The sequence below is a fragment of the Anabrus simplex genome, chromosome 3 (genome assembly GCF_040414725.1).
Source record: "Anabrus simplex isolate iqAnaSimp1 chromosome 3, ASM4041472v1, whole genome shotgun sequence".
NCBI lineage: Eukaryota > Metazoa > Arthropoda > Insecta > Orthoptera > Tettigoniidae > Anabrus > Anabrus simplex.
In genome coordinates this window covers 262,168,499-262,190,185 of record NC_090267.1, presented here as the reverse complement: position 1 = coordinate 262,190,185, position 21,687 = coordinate 262,168,499, and the positions used below count along the sequence as shown (strand labels likewise).

The 21,687-nt window shown below is 38.5% G+C and overlaps 1 protein-coding gene across 2 annotated transcripts in view; it reads right to left on the bottom strand.

Annotated features, from left to right (window-relative positions):
* Window positions 1-21,687, bottom strand: part of LOC136866218 (acetylcholinesterase) — an 88,486-nt gene that overhangs the window by 53,010 nt on the left and 13,789 nt on the right. The window contains exons 1-3 of one of the 2 annotated variants that reach the window (XM_068226653.1): window positions 18,878-18,892; window positions 17,079-17,252; window positions 9,920-10,060 (exon numbers count right to left, since the gene is read on the bottom strand). In XM_068226653.1, coding sequence (XP_068082754.1) covers window positions 9,920-10,060; window positions 17,079-17,081 — 144 coding nt within the window. In that variant the 5' untranslated portion in view covers window positions 17,082-17,252; window positions 18,878-18,892. Of the gene's footprint in view, window positions 1-9,919; window positions 10,061-17,078; window positions 17,253-18,877; window positions 18,893-21,687 lie in introns of those variants that run through there. The other variant, XM_067143000.2, reaches the window with a different exon arrangement.

The following is a 21,687-nucleotide window of genomic DNA, read 5'->3' as shown; positions in this document are numbered from 1 at the left end:
CTTAAATAAACTTAGAAGAGTAGATGTTTGACTAGATTTCCTGCTCAATTTGAGAATACAAAATTTGGCGTCAAGATCATGAAGAAATGAAACTGGCAGTTCACTTTAGAACATTCCCGCCAGAAATTGAAAATAATGCCAATATTTGTGATGAATTAGAAAGTAAAGCACAAGTGGAAAACACTTACATTAACAATAGTTAAAATGTAATTAAATTGGAACTATAAATCAACTGAAGTCCAATGTTAGCAGTAGTAAATGTTAAAGAAACTAAAGGAACTAAATGAACACAGAACAAACAGATTTGCTTTGAAAACAACTAAGTTGATGCAGCTGAACACTAATACATACTCTATTGGTTCCTGTGTTTCATATTCGATTGTAGATTGATATTTTCCATCAAAATGGCTGCTGTAGCAAATGTGTAATACCAAATACTGTATTAAAGTATTTGGTAATACCAAATATTTGGTAAAACGTTGTGATGAGCTAACAATGGAGTGGAGTCGAGAAAGTCAGTCTTGAGTAGAGTCCTATGCATGGAAATGGACACTGCTCCGGAATCGAGTCCATGGGAATACGCGTTGGTATCTCTGACCGTTCGTAAAATTACTTGTAACAATGAAACTAGCGGGAATGAAATCGTGATATAACAAAGGAAGAGTGTTTAAAATAGCGCTTAATGACTCCAAGACAATGATATGGTTCAATATATGCAAAGTACATATATTTAAAATCAAGAATAAAATAATGAACACAACCCCAAACTCGGTTAAATCTTAATTTACGATACCGGTAACCTCATTAAACATTAGTGTGGTATTCGTCTTACCACTTCATGAAATTAAGTATTGAAGGACTGAATATCAGTAATTTCTCTGTAGCTGCTAGTGATATTGTTGCCTGGCTGAGTGGCTCAGACGGTTGAGGAGAGCTGGCCTTCTGACCCCAACTTGGCAGGTTCAATCCAGACTCAGTCCAGTTGTATTTGAAGGTGCTCATATACGTCAGGCTCGGTAGGTTTACTGGCACGTAAAAGAACTCCTGTGGGACACAATTCTGGCAGCTAGGCATCTCCAAAAAGCATCCAAAGTAGTTAGTGGGACGTAAAGACAACATTATTATTAGTAGTATAACATTGTTAATGACTTCACCAAGTTGACTTGGACGATGCCAGTACCAAACATCACATTGGGATGCATGACTTAATAATGCTGCTGCAACATACATTCCTCTCCAATTGTTCCACAAATGTATTTCTATATTGAGAGAATGTAGTTAGAGTTTTGTGTTTTAGAACGCTACTAATGTATCTCAATTACTATCTCGTTCCTATAATGGTCTCTAACGATCCTGGCCAATATTATACAGTGTATTTCTTCAATTTGTATTGCATGGAATTTGTTATAATCTTTATTATTTCAAGTATTAACAGAGAATTTTGAACTTCTAGTGTTCTACTGCTCGTTCATAATTGCATATCATCGGGCTTGCCACTCCGTTGCTGTGGAGTGCCATGCAGACTTGTGACGTCATACGGAATCGATGATATAGATGTTGATTCCCATAGGGAATCTTATATCACCACTTCTCCCACACCACATTCCAACGATATAACACCTCATAAATTAATCATAACACATAACACATAATCATAAATACTAAGCCTTCAATACTTCCAACACCACATTTCAGCAATACAACACCAACTCCACATCATATACCACCTCTACTTATATCACCACTTCTCCCACACTACATTCCAACGATATAACACCTCCTAAATTCTCAGTGCATTGGCACTGCCGGTGGCTCCAGTTAGCCTACGCAGTGGCCTCCACGGTATGCACTAGCCAGCGTATTGGTAGGTGTGCTAGGTACCAACTGATGAGCCCACCCTAGCACACGAGGGCGAAACGCTGGCAACCAAGAATGAGTTAGCTGGAAAATTTATAATGTCCAATAATGGACCATTTATATTGGTATTATAAATTTACTCATTCAGGACAAATATTTCAGATTCCCTATGGGAATCAACATCTGTATCATCTGATGGCCAAGCAGGCATCAATTTTTGGTAATGAGACAAAGTCTCTCAGTGCATTGGCACTGCCGGTGGCTCCAGTTAGCCTATGCAGTGGCCTCCACGGTATGCACTGGCCAGCGTATTGGTAGGTGTGCTAGGTACCAACTGATGAGCCCACCCTAGCACACGAGGGCGAAACGCTGGCAACCAAGAATGAGTTAGCTGGAAAATTTATAATGTCCAATAATGGACCATTTATATTGGTATTATAAATTTACTCATTCAGGACAAATATTTCAGATTCCCTATGGGAATCAACATCTATATCATCTGATGGCCAAGCAGGCATCAATTTTTGGTAATGAGACAAAGTCTCTCAGTGCATTGGCACTGCCGGTGGCTCCAGTTAGCCTATGCAGTGGCCTCCACGGTATGCACTGGCCAGCGTATTGGTAGGTGTGCTAGGTACCAACTGATGAGCCCACCCTAGCACACGAGGGCGAAACGCTGGCAACCAAGAATGAGTTAGCTGGAAAATTTATAATGTCCAATAATGAACCATTTATATTGGTATTATACGGAATCGAGCCGAGAGTGCTCGCATGGGATTCCACGCTGATCCAAGAGCCACTCGCGCACAACGCTACGTGATAGTCAAGCAAAACACTTAAACTCCAATGTAATTATGCTGACAGTAATGAATATTTATAATTTATATAAACAGTTTCACAGTATTTATATTTTAATTCGAAACAACCAACGACTCAAATATGTGTTCTTATTATGTAACTAGCACATATTTAGGTTCTGTTAGCCAGGCGGTCTGTAGAAACAGCCGGGCAGTACGCCCATTAAAAAGGTCCCAGTGCGAACACTGAAGATGTGAAAATGGGAAAACATGGGAAACCATCTTCAGGGCTACTGACAGTGGGATTCGAACCCAGGGCTACTGACAGTGGGATTCGAACCCACTATCTCTCGAATACTGGATACTGGCCGCACTTAAGTAACTGCAGTTATCGAGCTTGGTTCCTCCCCCTTTTCCTTTTTTTTCTCCCCCTGTATTTATCTGGCTTTCTTCTTATCCTACACTTCCCACATCAAAACTGAAGGTCTGTGAAGATGGCCCCTCAATAAGTGTTGAAGCTGGGCTTCCTGTTGAAGCTGAGCAGAAGAACTGGGATTGATGAGGAAAGAGCCAAGACAGCAGTGTATGAAAATGTGGAGGTTTTCCTTCTCCTGTTGTGTTGTCTTTCTATTTCTGCCTCTTCCAGTGTGTCAGTGTGTTTTTCTTTTTATGTGTTCCTTTTGATGTTCCTGTCTACCTTTCTACACATGGCATTTATTGTTCTATAAGAAGACTCTCAGATTATTTCAAATAACTTATTTGGATATACCGGTATGTAATATACTGTTTTAAGATGTGTTAACTTGTCATTGATTAATTATGAATGGGTGATGTTATGAACAAGTGGAAAAGTCATTCTGTGTTCAACACTGTAATGACTGCAAAAATGTTTTGTAGACTTATCTTAGTGGTCAATGCATGCCTGCTACTCCCTGCAGTTCAGCTTGCACTTCTGAGTGTGCTACACAGAATTTTTAACATTCAAATTACTTTTTCACTTCTTCATAATATCATCCTTTCATAATCAATGACAAGTTTAAACAACTTGAACTATAGTGACCTTTGACAGGGTGTGGTGGCATGTCATGTGGCTGCATAGTTTTCACATGCTGTCTTATCCTGTGCTAGATGCATTGCTTTATGTGGAGACTTCGTAACTATCTAAAAGTGCAGTTTCTTATCAAATGCACAAATTTGCTGACCAAGTCAAAGGTGAATAATCACTTTGAGTAAAGGAGACTATTCTGAAGAAACAAGGCTTTCTTACAGCAGATATGTGGGCTGATAAATACAGACAGTACGATTCCTCTTCTTCTTCATAGTACCGTATCAGGTCTCCCTGACGTTGGCGATCACTGTGGCGAATGCAGAACGATCTCTTGCTAGGTGGAAAAGTCTTTCAACACTGTGAATTCCAGTCCATTCTTTGATGTTTCCAAGCCATGATGTTCGCCTCCGCCCGACACCTCTTCGACCCTGTATTTTGCCTTGTACAGTCTGCTGTAAGATGAGGTAACGGTCATTTCTAAGGATGTGGCCAAGGTAAGAGATCTTCAAGAGTTTTATTGTTTGAACGAGTTCCCGACTTGCTCTTGCCCTTCTGAGTACTTCTTGGTTCGTTAGTCATGCAACCCACGAAATCCTGAGCATCCTACGGTGGATCCACATTTCAAAGGCTTCCAAGCGTTTCACTGATATGTTCTTGAGAGTCCATGTTTCCACACAATATAGCAAGGCTGACCATATATAGCACTTGACCATCCTCTGTCTAAGTTTTAAATTTAAGTAGTCATTGCAAAAGAAAGATTTCATTTTTGTAAATATTTTTCGTGCTATTGCTATCCTCTGTTTCACTTCTTTCTCAGGATCAAGTTGTTCAGTGACAATGGCACCCAGATATTTAAAAGTGGTTACTCTCTCAATCTGTCGGTTGTTTAGTTGTAAGATTGCCTCAGCATTGGCACGTCTGCTGAAGATCATGAACTTGGTCTTGTTTACATTTATTTTTAGTCCCATGTCCTCACTTACTGCACTGATATTATTGAGCAGGAGTTGGAGACCTTCAAAATTGTCACACAGGATGACTGTATCATCCGCATATCTTATGTTGTTAATTATGCCGCCATTTACTTTTATTCCATATTGTTGATTTTCTAAAGCTGTTTTGAAAATTTTATCCGAGTAAAGGTTGAATAACAATGGAGACAAAACACAACCTTGTCTAACTCCTCTTTGGATGGCTATCTCGTTTGTAGTTTGATTTCCGATTCGGACAACGGCCTTTTGTCTCCAGTAAAGGTTTTCAATAATGCGGTTATCTTTGCTGTCAACTCCTATATCCTTTAGGAGTTCTACAAGTTTTGGATGTTGTACTCTGTCAAATGCCTTTTCAAAATCAATGAAACAAGCAGACACTTCTTGCTGTTGATCTAGACTGTTCTGAATTAAGATATTTAGCGCAAACAATGCTTCCCTTGTACCAAACGAATTTCTGAACCCAAACTGTGTTTCGTCGAGGTCTTGTTCACACTTAGTCTTGATTCTGTTATGTATTACGCGAAGGAATACTTTAAGTGTGTGGCTCATGAGGCTTATTAGCCTATAATCATTACACTTACATGCCTTTTGCTTCTTTGGCAACGTGATGAATGTAGATAACAGCCAGTCAGATGGGATGTCTCCAGTATTATATATAGTATTGAACAACTTTACCAAGAATTGGACATTGTCTTCGTCAATCATTTTAAGAAGTTCTACAGGGATGTTATCTGGACCTGGTGATTTCTTGCTTTTTGAAACTTTCACAGCATATAGCACTTCTGATTTAAGAATGTCAGGGCCTTCACAATTAGCTCGTTGGTTAGTTTCCTCACCTCTCTGATCACAGAAAAGTTCTATCAGATAATTTTCCCAAGTATTTAAAACTTCTTCTTCATTAATAATAGGCCTGTTTGTAGCATCAACCAGTACAGAAAGGTTACGTTTTCTGTACATGCCAGCTATTTCCTTTAATTTTCGATGTATATTGAACAGATCATGTTTAGACTGAAAGATTTCCATTTCCACACATTGTTCTTTCATCCAGTTCTCTTTCGCAGCACGTATTTCTTTCCTTATGTGGCGTTGTAATTTTTTGTATTCCTCTGCATCATTTTTTACTAATCTTCGTTGATCCATTAGTTCAAGAATATCATCTGTCATCCATTTCTTTTTCTTCATTGGATGTATCTTTTGATCTTTGTTTTGATGAAGTATCTCTATCCGACTTTTAAACTGATTCCATAAATCATTTGCTGTTTCACAGTTATTGGTATTGATTTCTTTTAAATGCCTATTCCAATCCTGAGCAATTTTCTGCCGAGCTTCACAATTTTGCAGATTAGGTGTATTTAGTACCTTTCTTCTAGGCTTATTCTTCATGATTTTCAGATGAACTCTTACGTTAGCTATCAATGGATTATGATCCGAGGAAATATCTGCACCTGGATATGCTGCGACTCTTTTGATGGAATTTCTGAAACGCTTATTTATCAGAATGTAATCAATTTGGTTCCTTGTTGAGTCAGGATTCTGAGGATCATCTTTAGGAGCTTTCCATGTGTATAAACGACGTTTTGGAAGTTTGAACCATGTATTGGTGAGAACCATTTGATGTTCTACACAAAATTCGTACATCTTTTCTCCCCGGTCATTGCAATTACCAAGCCCAAATTTGCCTACCAAGTCGGAACAACGCCCTTGACCAATTTTTGCGTTGAAATCACCCATTATGACAGTTATTTCATCCTTCTTCAAGTCTTTAAGAACAGTTCCAAGTTGTTCATAGAATGTTTCTACTTCGTCATCGTACTTTTTGTCCGCTGTTGGTGCATATATCTGCAAGATGTTTACGTTAAAAGGTGAGCATGAAAGCTGTAATAACATGATTCGATCAGAGACTGGTACAAAGTTGCTGACATACTTCGTAAGTTCAGAATTTATAAAGATTCCGACTCCATTTCTATGATCTTTATCATTATCTTCGCTACCAGAGTAATAGAATGTACCATCATCACGATGACATTTACCTGCACCCGGCCAGCGAACTTCACTAATTCCCATTAATGGTGTTCTTAATCTAACCATTTCCTTGATAAGATTGTCAAGGTTGCCAGCTGCATAGAGATTTCTGACGTTCCAAGTCCCCATTCTTATTGCGGAATTCACTAATTTGAGCCGGGAGATTCTTAGCACCCCTCGCCCATTTAAGGGCTGCCCGGGACTAGGGGCCGTTTCTTTCTGATTCCTCTCCATAGTGATTTCCTGGGAATTTATACCAGTGTGGTTTCCCCTTGCCTTCACTGGTGTAGACTCAGCCGCCCCTAACATGGAGAACAGACGCTGTTGGTAGCCGCTCCTAACATGAAGTACAGATGCTACCTGATGGATTCTAGTGGCATTTCCTCCACTAAGGGACCATCACCCTCCTAAGGGAGCTCCTCCGCCATAAGCCGTTGGCTCCTTTAGGGTGTCAGGTTATTTCCCGCCGCCCAACACTCGGCGTTGAGTCGCTGGCTGTACGGTCTACTCCATACCGTAGCAGGATAACCTGGCCAGACAGGCACAGTATGATTATCTGACAGTTACAACCCACCACATAGATGTCAATTGGGCCTTTCAAAATAATGTGCTTTTCACAGCTAAATTTCTTTTAGACAGAACTAAAACTGGGTTAAATATTAGATAAGAATTAGAAACAAGCATGGCAGGGTTCAGTATATTCATAAGAATGAACTAGAGAATGTCTTTGTCTCAGACCAAGGGGCAAATGTTAAATCAGCACTCTCCAATTACAATTTTGATCATTGCATCAATACCATTCTAAAGGATGTATTTGAACCAAAGAAGGAAACAGACCTACTAGATTGTGAGTGGTGTATTTGACTATTAATGCATCCAAACGCATTGTGGCTCATTTTAAAAAGAGTGGTTTGGTAACAAAACTAGATTAGACTGTCTGTCAACATACAGAAACCAGATGGAATAGTCATGTTAAAATGCTAGAGTTCCTTAATGGTCAATACCACAACGTAAAAATGTTACCAGTCAGCGAAAAGAAAGGATCCATAATGGAAGGCTTCATCCAAAGCCTTGCCCAATGGGTGTTTTGTTTTCTGAGACCTTTTTAAAGAAGTGACAGAAACTGTAAAAAAAAAAAAAACACCTAGTTTTCATTTGGGGCCAATGACCTTAGATGTTAGGTCCCTTTAAACAACAAGCATTTGCCAACGGAAGCTGTTGAAGTATTTGGAAGAAACAGAAGGCAATTGTTGGGTAGATCTCTGCTTAAAAAGAAAGATTCCGATATATCTATAAAAATTAGTTAAGATATATAACTATTAACTCCACTGTGTGATATTTCAGGCTCTAAGGACACTGAAAAGAAGAGCACAACATTTCATACCCCCCTGAGCTGGAGATAACAATAACCTATAAAACAGGAACATTTCTGTGGCCACTTTTCCATCATTTAAAAATGCTGTCGTCTGAGGAGAAAGGAGTAATTAATTTTAATTTCAGAAGAGATATTTTGGAAGGTAGAACTATTAAATTGTGTAGAATATATAAAGGAACTGTAAAACTGTAACCATATTATTATAGTTCATATTTTAATGCTAACTTTCAGATAATGAACCAAAAGAACCGTTGGAGAAAAGAAGTCTAATCGACCTTGCCTTTGACGAGTTACTCCTGACTCCTGTAGGAAGTGATGATGTTAGCAGATATATTTCTGCAGCCATTGACATCAATATTGCAGGAAAAGAAACTACTTCCTGGTGGAGAAAACATGAACACGAGTCCCCAAAATTAGCAATACTGGCCAAAAGAGTTTTCTGTATTCCAGCCACCAGTACTTCCAGCAAAAGAAACTTTGGTACAAGAGAGAAGAATGGAAAACAACAGGTGCAAGCAACTGTGGGTGCCATTCTCATTGTGCACAATAATGCAAGTGTCTGAATCTAGAATAAGGAAGTTTCTGTACCAATTCTCTTTGTGATTTGCTATCTATGAGTGCTGTATTATTGCTTATGATAGTTGCAATATAGCCTATTAATATAGAAGCAGATTTTAGGTTTCTTAGGACATATAATATTGTCAACAATGTACAATGCTAATATTATTTTTGTATTTCTTTCCATAGGTTTATATATATATTCAGGAGATCATTTTATAGGTTTAGAATGAAGCTGCAAAGAATAATACTCAATTTTATGTTTATAATGTCAAATGTAATTCACTTTGAAGAAAGGTGTGTTAGAATTAATACCTTCATTTCGTATTTTTTTGTTTGTAGCTCCGTGAATCATATTATTGCTTATGATAATTATAATGGTATTGAGCATAATGCATATTTTTCCTAATGCAAATAATTTAGTCTTCCCTATTTAACTGCATTTTACAGAATTAAAACATAGCCATGTATTTTTTTCTACAGTTTACACATTCACATGTTCATTTCAGATGCTTGTACAGTTGTGAAGAATACCATGTAATTCTTTGTTTTTTTTTAAGAAGAATTATTGTGCTTTGGAGTTTACAAATACAACACTCATAAACAAAATTGTCCATATTACTTGTGTTTCAATTCTTCCTACATGAAGCAAGTTCCTCTTTAACACGCCCCTGTTATATTGATCCTTGGGTGGGTGGCTCACTCACAACCAGCATGCAGAAGTGTGATTCCCGCTCATTGCTATTGCTAATGTTTCTCCGGGTAATGGCGAGGATGAGTATTAGCTGCTTTTGACATTCTCTAATGAGTACATTTCAACCGAGCAGAGTGGCTGCTATGGCTATGGAGCCAAAGCTCTGCATTCAAGAGACTTCTAGGTTCAAACCCCACATTCAGCTGTCCTGAGAATGGTTTTCTATGGTTTCTCATTTTATTTTGCAGGCAAATGCTGGGACAGCTCAAATTCATAGGCCACAGCTGATTCCTTCCACTTCTTTACCCAATTCCATTCACCAACATTCATTTAACCTTCATTAGCTTCTCAGTTCAGGTTGGCATCAGGAAGGGCATCTGGCCGTAAAAACATGTCATGTAAATTTATCCTACCTCATCCCCAACTCTGTATCAAGAAATGGAACTAAGGGGCATGCATACATGCATACATGCATACATACATACATACATACATACATACATACATACATACATACATACATACATACATACATACATACATACATACATACATACATACAAGTAAGTTTCAACCAACCTTTGGGGAGTATACATCAAGGAACAAGCAATCCTCTAAATCTCCTTCAGGAGGATTAATCAGCGTGCTGTGCTGTGGGCATTCACGTCCAAACGACGTAGCATCACGGACCCCATCCCAAGGAGCCTTCTTCTCAGGTGGCTGCAAAAGAACAAAATACATGGTTCATTCAGGATAGTTCCTAGGTCTCAAGCACTTTTACAACATGTCCAGGGAAAAAGATGTAGCAAACAGTTATATATTTCTAGAACAAATCTGATCCATTCAAAATTATAGTCCTTTTGTAGCATCATGAGTTACAGTGGTCTGTTGTACATCCATTACAACTAAGTTTGGTTTATTCTATTTTTTAACATTTCATTAACGGCAGCACTGTGGTACTACAGTACATCAGGTACTTAACAGATTGCCTCAGTATATCCTTCAGTTCCTTGGTGGTGATAATTGTTTTAGGAGGTCCGCCTCCGTAGCGTAATGGTTAGTGTTATTAGTTGCCGTCCTCAGGGGCTCAGGTTCAGTTCCTAGGACTGCAAGAAATTTAAGAATGGCAGAGGGGCTGGTATTCGGTTGAAATTGTACATGCAGCTCATCTCCATTGGGGGTGTGCCTGAAAAGAGGTGAACCACCTCAGGATGAGATCACAAATTTTTTAAAATTGTTTTCGGAGGAAATACTACTAGATAACCATCCCCTCATAACTTTACTTTAAGAGAAATGGAAGATTTAGTGTTTTGAAGAATGAAGGTGTCTGCAAAGAACCGAAGAGCTACAAAATGAATGACTTCCTAGGGCTAACAAACATCATACCCTTAGAAGAGAATGAGAGTTGAACAAAGGAGGTCAGATAGGAAACACAAAATTAAGGAGACTGACAGAAGATGCTTTCTTCAATACTGGTACAGTCTTTCTTTAACATATTGTTTTCTAATTAAACTTTTACTCTCTCTTCATAATTTCACTCTGATGGCTCTTATTCTCAGGGTTGTAAAATCAATCTCGTTCAGTTTGGTGTCGATCTCTCTCTCCTTCTTGGTGTTATTCCTGCATGTTTGCAGGATCTGCAATGTCTTCACCACTTATAACGATTCATAGTGTCCTTGGGGGTGACATTGATCTTCGTGTCTTAATTTATGCAATGTTCTTAAGAGACAAGATAGAATCGATAGGAGGGGTGTTTTCATATGGGTGAAATAAGAATTTGTAAGCTATGAAAAACATGAAATTCTAGGTGTAAGGCCCAGTTTTTGGGATGTACATACCTTGAAGCAGTGATGTAACATGGAATCTATATACACTATGTAAAATAAGAGTTTTGTCTGTACATTGCTCAGAATTTAAAAAGAATGGTATTTCTGTGCCGGTCATGTCCATAGTAACAAGAAATGCACTTTTTAATTTTCCGTAATTTCTGTCTGTCTGTCTGGATGGATGGACGGACGGACGCACACACGCGCATCACAAGAAAACGGCTGAAAAGACTTTAATTGAAAATCGGTATTAAAGTCTGGGAATAAGTTGCTACAATCAAGGTCATAAATAATCTTATTCATTATGAGAGAAATGGTAGTTTAGGGGAAGGTCAAAAATTTAATTCTGAATTATTTATTAGTTGTCCTATCTTAATAAAAATCGATACGCAAAGTCAGGAAATAAGTCGCTACAATCTAGACCATAAATAATTTTATTCACAATGAGTGAAATGGTAGGGAAAGGCCTAAAATTTAATTCTAAAATATTTGTGTTATTAGCAGTCCTATCAACAAATACTGTATTACATAACTAAGGTTATAGAGTATTAAATTTCTGATCATTTATGTCTTATACATTTTTGCAGTACCGGCTATGATAACAGATATATTCTTGAATTTTTTTTGTTGCTAAGTCCATATCGGCGCCGAGTCACACGAAAATGGGTATAGAGAATTTAATGAAAATCGGTATGTAAACTCGAGGAATAAGGAACTACAGTCTATGCTATAAATAATATTGTAAGACTCCCTAATATCACAGAGTCGAAAGAAAACTAAATGTGGTCTATAATACAGAAAGCTCATAACATTGATCAATAAGATTACATTGACCATTGTTTGTTGTGATGTGCTTTGTGTCTCTGTTGCCACTCATCTCCGATAGATGGGATTACTGCTATATACCGAGGTTTTTAAAAATTTTCTTTACGTTGCACCGACACAGATAGGTCTTATGGCGACGATGGGATAGGAAAGGGCTATGAATGGGAAGGAAGCAGCCCTGGCCTTAATTATGGTACAGCCCCAGCATTTGCCTGGTGTGAAAATGCGGGACCACGGTAAACCATCTTCAGGGCTGCAGACAGAGGGGTCTGAACCCAATACCTCCTGGATGCAAGCTCACAGCTGCGCGCCCCTAACCGCATGTCCAACTCGCCCGGTCATACCAAGTATAACAGCCTGCCTGAATATTGACGAGAAGTAGCTGGGGAGATAGATAACTTTCTTCTTTAGCATGATGAGACACATGAAATTCCAGGTGTAAGGCTTATTTCTAAAGATAATAGGCAACTTGATATATTTGGAGTGTACAGACCGGGAAAGGGTAGCACTGACACGGATTCAGAATTATTTGATAAGATAATCAGCTATGTAGGAAACGACAAGGAAAGAAATGTGATTGTAGCGGGAGATCTGAATTTGCCAGATGTCAATTGGGAAGGAAATGTGAACGACAGGAAGCATGACCAACAAATGGCAAATAAGTTAATATGGGAAGGACAGCTGATTCAGAAAATGATGGAACCAATCAGAGGGAAAAATATCCTAGATGTGGTGCTGATAAAACCAGATGAGCTCTATAGAGAAACTGAAGTAATGGATGGTATTAGTGATCATGAAGCTGTTTTTGTTGTAGTTAAAAATAAATGTGATAGAAAGGAAGGTCTTAAAAGTAGGACTATTAGGCAGTACCATATGGCTGATAAAGCAGGCATGAGGCAGTTTCTAAAAAGTAACTATGATCGGTGGAAAACGGTAAATAAAAATGTAAACAGACTCTGGGATGAGTTTAAAGAAATTGTTGAGGAGTGCAAAAACAGGTTTGTACCTTTAAGGGAGGTAGGGAATGGTAAAGACCCACCTTATTATAATAGAGAAATAAAGAGACTAAGAAGGAGGTGCAGACTGGAAAAAAATAGAGTTAGAAATGGCTGTGGAAGTAAGGAGAAATTGAAGGAACTTACTAGAAAATTGAATCTAGCAAAGAAGGCAGCTAAGGATAACATAAAGGCAAGCATAATTGGCAGTCATACAAATTTTAGTAAAAAATGGAAGGGTATGTATAGGTATTTTAAGGCAGAAACAGGTTCCAAGAAGGACATTCCAGGAATAATTAATGAACAAGGGGAGTGTGTATGTGAGGATCTTCAAAAGGCAGAAGTATTCAGTCAGCAGTATGTAAAGATTGTCGGTTACAAGGATAATGTCCAGATAGAGGAGGAGACTAATGAAAAGGAAGTATTAAAATTTACATATGATAACAATGATATTTACAATAAGATACAAAAGTTGAAAACTAGAGAAGGAAGTATTAAAATTTACATATGATAACAATGACATTTACAATAAGATACAAAAGTTGAAAACTAGAAAAGCAGCTGGAATTGATAAGATTTCTGGGGATATACTAAAGACAATGGGTTGGGATATAGTACCATATCTGAGGTACTTATTTGATTATTGTTTGGTTGGAGGAGTCCGGCTCCATGGCTAAATGGTTAGCGTGCTGGCCTTTGGTCACAGAGGTCCCGGGTTCGATTCCCGGCAGGGTCGGGAATTTTAACCATCATTGGTTAATTTCACTGGCACTGGGGCTGGGTGTATGTGTCGTCTTCATCATCATTTCATCCTCATCACGACGCGCAGGTCACCTACGGGTGTCAAATCGAAAGACCTGCACCTGGCGAGCCGAACATGTCCTCGGACACTCCCGGCACTAAAAGCCATACGCCATTTCATTTTTGGTTGGAGGAGCTATACCAGATGAATGGAGAGTTGCTATAGAAGCCCCTGTGTATAAAGGAAAGGGTGATAGACATAAAACTGAAAATTACAGGCCAGTAAGTTTGACATGCATTGTATGTAAGCTTTGGGAAAGCATTCTTTCTGATTATATTAGACATGTTTGTGAAATTAATAACTGGTTCGATAGAAGGCAGTTCGGTTTTAGGAGAGGTTATTCTACTGAAGCTCAACTTGTAGGATTCCAGCAAGATATAGCAGATATCTTGGATTCAGGAGGTCAAATGGACTGTATCGCGATTGACCTGTCTAAAGCATTTGATAGGGTGGATCATGGGAGACTACTGGCAAAAGTGAGTGCAACTGGACTAGACAAAAGAGTGACTGAATGGGTTGCTATATTTCTAGAAAATAGATCTCAGAGAATTAGAGTAGGTGAAGCTTTATCTGACCCTGTAATAATTAAGAGGGGAATTTCTCAAGGCAGTATTATCGGACCTTTATGTTTTCTTATATATATATAAATGATATGAGTAAAGGAGTGGAATCGGAGGTAAAGCTTTTTGCGGATGATGTTATTCTCTATAGAGTGATAAATAAGTTACAAGATTGTGAGCAACTGCAACGTGACCTCGAAAATGTTGTGAGATGGACAGCAGGCAATGGTATGTTGATAAACGTGGTTAAAAGTCAGGTTGTGAGTTTCACAAATAGGAAAAGTCCTCTCAGTTTTAATTACTGCGTTGATGGGGTGAAAGTTCCTTTTGGAGATCATTGTAAGTATCTAGGTGTTAATATAAGGAAAGATCTTCATTGGGGTAATCACATAAATGGGATTGTAAATAAAGGGTACAGATCTCTGCACATGGTTATGAGGGTGTTTAGGGGTTGTAGTAAGGATGTAAAGGAGAGGGCATATAAGTCTCTGGTAAGACCCCAACTAGAGTATGGTTCCAGTGTATGGGACCCTCACCAGGATTACCTAATTCAAGAACTGGAAAAAATCGAAAGAAAAGCAGCTTGATTTGTTCTGGGTGATTTCCGACAAAAGAGTAACGTTACAAAAATGTTGCAAAGTTTGTGCTGGGTAGAATTGAGCTCCTCGACTAAGTGGTATGTTCCGTTTGTCTTTGAAATCATTTAAGAAAAGGCTAGGAAAGCAAAAGATAGGGAATGTGCCACTTGGGAGACTGCCCTAAATGCAGATCAGTAGTGACTGAAGGTTTCTGCGGTGAACTTGAAAACCTGAAAAAGATGCTCAATGAAAGTTTGCTGCTCACGACATGCACCGCAGCTTAGAGTACACGCGAGCGACCACTTTGGCAAAATCCCCATCAAAGTGGAAGAGCAGAAGTCTCTGAATCTGGTTCTCAGATTGATCTTGTACTGCAACACGATTTTGATCATTGATGATGAGCTGATGGAAGATGTGAAGAAGTGTGGTGTGACATACTTCAGATGGATTACACGCAAAGTTAACGGTGAAGATGTTTTTACTGTTCCTTTCTTTGTCTCTTTCAAGTTTATTGTTCTGCCTAAGAAAGTCAAGGTAACAACCTATCATTGCGATGCGAGACCATACACCCTGCCTCCTATGTGGTGCTGTAACTACCAAAGGTTCGGACACATGGCATCTCATTTTTTAAATGAGTTTGTGTGGTACATGTGGAAAGAAGGTAATGATCCAGAGCAGTGCACACCTCCAAACAGGTGCACTGACTGCCTAGTCTTCATTCTCCTCAAGATAGAAACTGTCCTTTCTATCTCAGTGAGAAGAAGATCCAGGATATTAAGACCCTGGATGGTCTTTCATACCAGGAAGTGTGCCATAGGTTTAATTCCTTGAATTCATCTGCTAAGACTAGACTTTGGTGTGATAGCACAGAGTCTATCAAGTTTGTCATTTCTTTTGGCAACACCTGTGAAGGTAACTGTGCCCAAGGCGTAGAAAATGCTTGAAGTGGGGACCACCCAAACTTCAGCCAAAAACAAAAAACGTCAAAGAAGGCAACTAACCCAGCACAGCAGAGGATGAAGACAAAGTCTCCCTCCCCCAAGAAGTCAGCAAAATCCACTCCCAAGCTAGCAGAGGTGGTATTTTCGACCAGGGCTAGGAATATCACTTCCAGCTGAACAATGATAATAATAATGATAATGTTATGGTCTTTACGTCCCACTAACTACTTTTATGGTGTTTGGAGTCACCGAGGTGCCAGAATTTAGTTCCAGAGGAGTTCTTTTACATGCCAGTAAATCTTCCAACATAAGGCTGACGTATTTGAGCATCTTCAATTGCCACCGGACTGAACCAGGATCGAACCTGCGAAGTTGAGGTCAGAAGGCCAGCACCTCAACCGTCTGAGCCACTCAGCCCGGCAAATGGCAGCTGAGACTGGACATGGAAATGATGGCCATTCTGGCAGGAATTGTCAGCAAGTACAAAATCCAAATGTGTTGACAGTCAATACAACATTAGCAACTTTAAGAAAAGAGATAAAGAAACAAATTTGTATTTCTATATTACAAAACAAACTGAAAGTAGCGAAGATGAGAATATGTGTGTGTTGGAAAGGCAACTTAAGGATAAGGACATTAGCCATGTATCCAACTACCTTCTCATACTACTGACTGAATACTTCTGCCTTCTCTAAGTCCTCACATATACACTTCCCTTGTTCATTAATGATTCCTGGACTGTCCTTCCTGGAACCTGTTTCTCTCTTAACATATCTATACATATCCTTTCATTGCTCCCTAAGATTTATATGACTGCCGGTTATGTTCGCCATCATGTTATCCTTAGCTGACTGTTTTGGAAAATTCAATTTCCTAGTAAGTTCATTCAATATCTTCTTATTCCTACCATCATTTCCTACTCTATTTCTTTCTAATTGCCCTCTTATGTCTGTTTTCTTAATTTTGAGTGTTAAAAGAACATGCTAAGTGTACTGAAAGCCTTGTTATGCAGTATCCAGAATTCATTTTTTCATTTAAAAATTAAAAAATTCTAAAAACTGCATTCCCCTATATTATTATTTCTAACCAGTAATGTTTGCTCCTGTACATGTCACATTTCACAGCATCATTACAAAGAATGGATCTTGCTCCCATGTGTATTTACCTGTTCATTATGCACAATTAAGGAGATGATAAGTAGGTAGTCTTACCATGAAGCGGACTGGCCTCTCAGCAAATGGAATTCCTCTGAATTCATAAATGGTACGTTTGGTGAAATAGGACTGACTAGTTGTGCCTTGAAGGCTGCCTAGTCCAGGAATATTGACGAGAGTCTGTGCAGCAGTGAGGGATACACAAATCAGCAGTGGTACCACCGCATACACCTGCAGAAATAAACAATTTTGTATTTAGTGTTTCATTATAGTGTCATAAATTTAATTCTAAACAATACAATCTGTCGGTTACACTATAATCTGAAAAGAAATACCAAGTTGAAGAATTTCTTAATTTATTGTTACTATGTGCGAAGGACATACTTGTTCAGTGTCATTAAAACAAAGGCAACCTGCTGTTCTCATTATTCTGTGTTCATAAAAAGAATATTATAAAATTCCAGAAAAATTCATTGAGGTTTTCAGTAAAGATACAGGTATATGATAAGCAATGAAAACAATTATAATTTGATCTCCTTTTTAATGGCATACCATAAAAGTTGAAGCACCATCAACATCATTCTCTTCGCACTTGTTTCAGATGAACTAAATTCTAGAAGATTCTTCAAGTGCTAGTATTTTAAGTGTTTTACCTGGTCTTCTGTGAAGTGCATTCTTCAGATTGGAAGGAAACTGAGAACTTACACAAGACATGCAATTGCGATGGGTGTTTAGCATCCAAATATTTACTTGTCTTGCACTGAATTTCAACAGCACACGCTTGCTTCATAAATTTTATCTATTATTCATGTCTTGCCTTAACTATATTGATTTTGACTGATGATGGTCTCTAGCTAGACCGAAAGTAGTTTCATCAAATATGTGTAACTTTTTAAGGTTACAATAAATAGTATTGAATAAGTGGAAACCTTAAGCTTTTGTTTTACATTATATTTCTGTTCAATATGGAATAATATGAAATTTATTATCTATGACATACCACTTAGTTGAGCAGCTTGTCTCCTTTCTCCCAAACCTTTGCAGCCCAAACTTTGCTACATTTTTGTAATGCTACACTTTTGTCGGAAATCACCCAGAACAAATCAATCTGCTTTTCTTTGGATTTTTTCCAGTTCTTGGATCAAGTAATCCTGGTGAGGGTCCCATACACTGGAACCATACTCTGGTTGGGGTCTTCCCAGAGACATCTGCCCTCTCCTTTACATCCTTACTACAACCCGTAAACACCCTCATAACCATGTGCAGAGATCTGTACCCTTTATTTACAATCCCATTTATGTAATTACCCAATGATCTTTTCCTTATATTAACACCTAGATACTTACAATGATCCCCAAAAGGAACTTTCACTCCATAAACACAGTAACTAAAACTGAGCGAACTTTTCCTATTTGTGAAACTCATAACCTGACTTTTAACCCTGTTTATCATCATACCATTGTCTTCTGTCCATCTCACAACATTATCAAGGTCATTTTGCAGTTGCTCACGATCTTGCAACTTGTTTACTCTACTTTATACAGAATAACATTATCTGCAAAAAGCCTTATTTATGATCCCACTTCTTTACTCATATAATTTAAGTATGCATACTTGCCAACTTTACAAAACCAAAAATCAGGTGATTTTGATATGAAAATCAGGAGAAATCAGGAGATGCAATTGGTCAAAACTGCTTATTCTACATGTCTTGTGCAATACATACATTATCCTAGCGAGGTCCATGCATCATGTCATCAAGTCTACATTTAAATTAACACATATTTCCAGGGAAACTGAGTGGAATCTAAATCCACAAATATTTTACTCTCATATGTATTCATATTCAATGATACCTAAATATACAACACCGGAAAATTTATAAGAACATGTATGGTATGCCTTCCTTCCTTCCTTCCTTCCTTCCTTCCTTCCTTCCTTCCTTCCTTCCTTCCTTCCTTCCTTCCTTCCTTCCTTCCATTTTATTGATTTACAGAAGTTTCTCCATCAGTAGAAAATTGCTGTTGATTAAAAGAAGCAGCAGTGGCAGGTTTTGGTTGTCTGGGAAACCCTCTGTCAAAAGTTTGCTGAAAGCAGTTGGCCTGTAGCCTTGATTTTACCTCTCCAAGTTTTCATCAATCACCAATAGATGACCTGAACTGTGCTCGTGTTTTAATCACCGGACTTTAATATTCTCTCACAATCTTTTTAAATTAAAAAAAAAATGCTAGTGGCTTTACGTCGCACTGACACAGATGGGTCTTATGGCAACGATGGGATAGGAAAGGCCTAGGAATTGGAAGGAAGCAGCCATGGCCTTAATTAAGGTACAGCCCCAGCATTTGCCTGGTGTGAAAATGGGAAACCATGGGAAACCATCTTCAGGGCTGGCGACAGTGGAATTCGAACCCACTATCTCCCGGATGCAAGTTTACAGCTGCGCGCTTCTAACCGCATGGCCAACTCGCCTGGTTCTCTCACAGTCGGCGTTACTGTGAGGGATTGCTAAAATACCAAGAACAGCACAAACTAATCTATCATATTTCAGACTCCCAACACCACTTCTTAATTTTCCCACCATCGACCACTGCACAACAATTGTTTTTTCCATTAAGATCTGATCTTGTATATCATCTATCTGAAATGCACAGGTCTGGGACTGTAACTCATCAATGGCTTCATGCTCTTCACCAGCATCTGCATTCAGTAACACTGGAAACTTAGCCACAAAATACATCACAGAAGAAAATGAAGCCTTGGATGCAGATGTAATTCATGCAACTGTTGCATTCTTCAGCATTTCATTCTTTAATGGAAACTTCTGGACAATGTAGTCACATACGGCAGTGAAGTACTTTCAAACTGATGAGAAAAATTCCTCCTCCTCATCATACTTCAGATGCTCTATGGATTGAGAAATGCAAGTACCAATGACCAAGTCAATCATTCTTCTGGTTTGCCCTATTGTGGCACTCGACTTTCAAAGGAGAGGAGGATTTAACCACCGAAGGTCATACAAATTTCGATATCAAATTCCTTAATGTGTCCAGCAGCAGATCTTGCAGTATGTGGATATGAGGCACACATGACTGCAAAATTACATTTGGTTTATCAAATGTAGATATAACATTTGATAAAAACAGACATGAAGCCTCATTTAAATTTGATGACAGGATGTAAAAATTCTTTCTTCATGAAACATATTGCACTTAATGAAGGAATCCCCTTTAGTTGTTTCACGTGAAGAAATACACAGGACTGGTGATACATTGATTCTTTTCCTTGAAGGGGCAGCACCCTCTACTGATTTGTTTCATCTTTGGAATATGGTAAGTTTCAAGACTTCCAAGCTGACCTGTCTTACCAGACTTCACTTCATAATTGAACAGACTGGACAAAGGCTGCCACTGTTCCAACAACCTAGATAATCATTTGCCCACAGAAAGCCTATAGGTGTACACATGCTTTAAGATTTTCCTTGTCTCGACATTGTACAGTTCCAGAAATTGTTTCAGTTTCTCTTTCCTCTTAGTAATTCTTTGCAGAAAATAGTATACAGTATAATCATCAATCCTGAATGGCAAGCATGCCAAATTTAACAAATGGTGGGGACAACCAACAGCAAAGAGATTAGGCATATCATGTTTCAGCATACCAGCAACTCCATTCTTCATTCCAACCATTACCGGTGCATTATCACAACATAAGGCCAAACAGTTATAAAGTGGAATATTGCACTCTTTCAGAGTGTTGGGAAGAAGGGCACCTATGTTCACACCAGTTGAGTCCCCCTTCAAGTTAGGAACAGACAATAAGCAGCTTTCAGTTTTTTGAGCCCGCTATAAAAACTTCAATAAATACTGCATGTGCTTCACTGAAAAACATGCACACTTCAAACTGAACAGGACAGACCACCGAACACAAATATATAACAGAACTCTCAACAACAGAAGCATCTGAAACAATGTTACCAACCAGCATTAGTCAAATTTGCCAAATTCTAAATTAACAGTTGCTAAATCGAATCAAGCACCATAATCCAGTTGCATTTTATTTGTATGATAATTAATCATTTAAGAAATTAAATTCACATGCTTAGCCAGAAGAAAACTAATTCTTAATTTTCCAGCTCCTACATAGCAGACAACGAAGGTTGCATATTGAACCCAACTGGTTCATGTCATTGGTGTACAAATATGATGTAATGAGAAAAGTAATATTTGAGAAAGTGGAGTTCTTATTTGAAGCAGGATGTGTGTAGCAATCTGGCCTGCTGAATCATATATTTAATGGCACACATGTAGAGAAGTAGTGGATATTACATCATAAAGAGGGTAATGGAATTTTCCACTTTGAAGAGAGAGAAACGTGAGATCGAAATGAGACAGAGCTAATGAGTTATGATGGCAGAATTTTTGAATCGACGAATCACAAGGTAGCATGCAAGGGAAGAGCTGATGTAGTAGCAATAATACCAATGTGAAAACACTGTGAAACAAGTCTAAATCCAGAAGAAATAAGACTCCCATAATTCTATAAAAATGTAATTAAAATATCCTGGCAAGCTTATGTGATTAAATATGTGGTTACCAGAGACAGGACATGGTGCAGTCAAGCAGGGGAATCCCTGATGTATGGTCTGTAAGGCATGCAGGCTGGATGACGC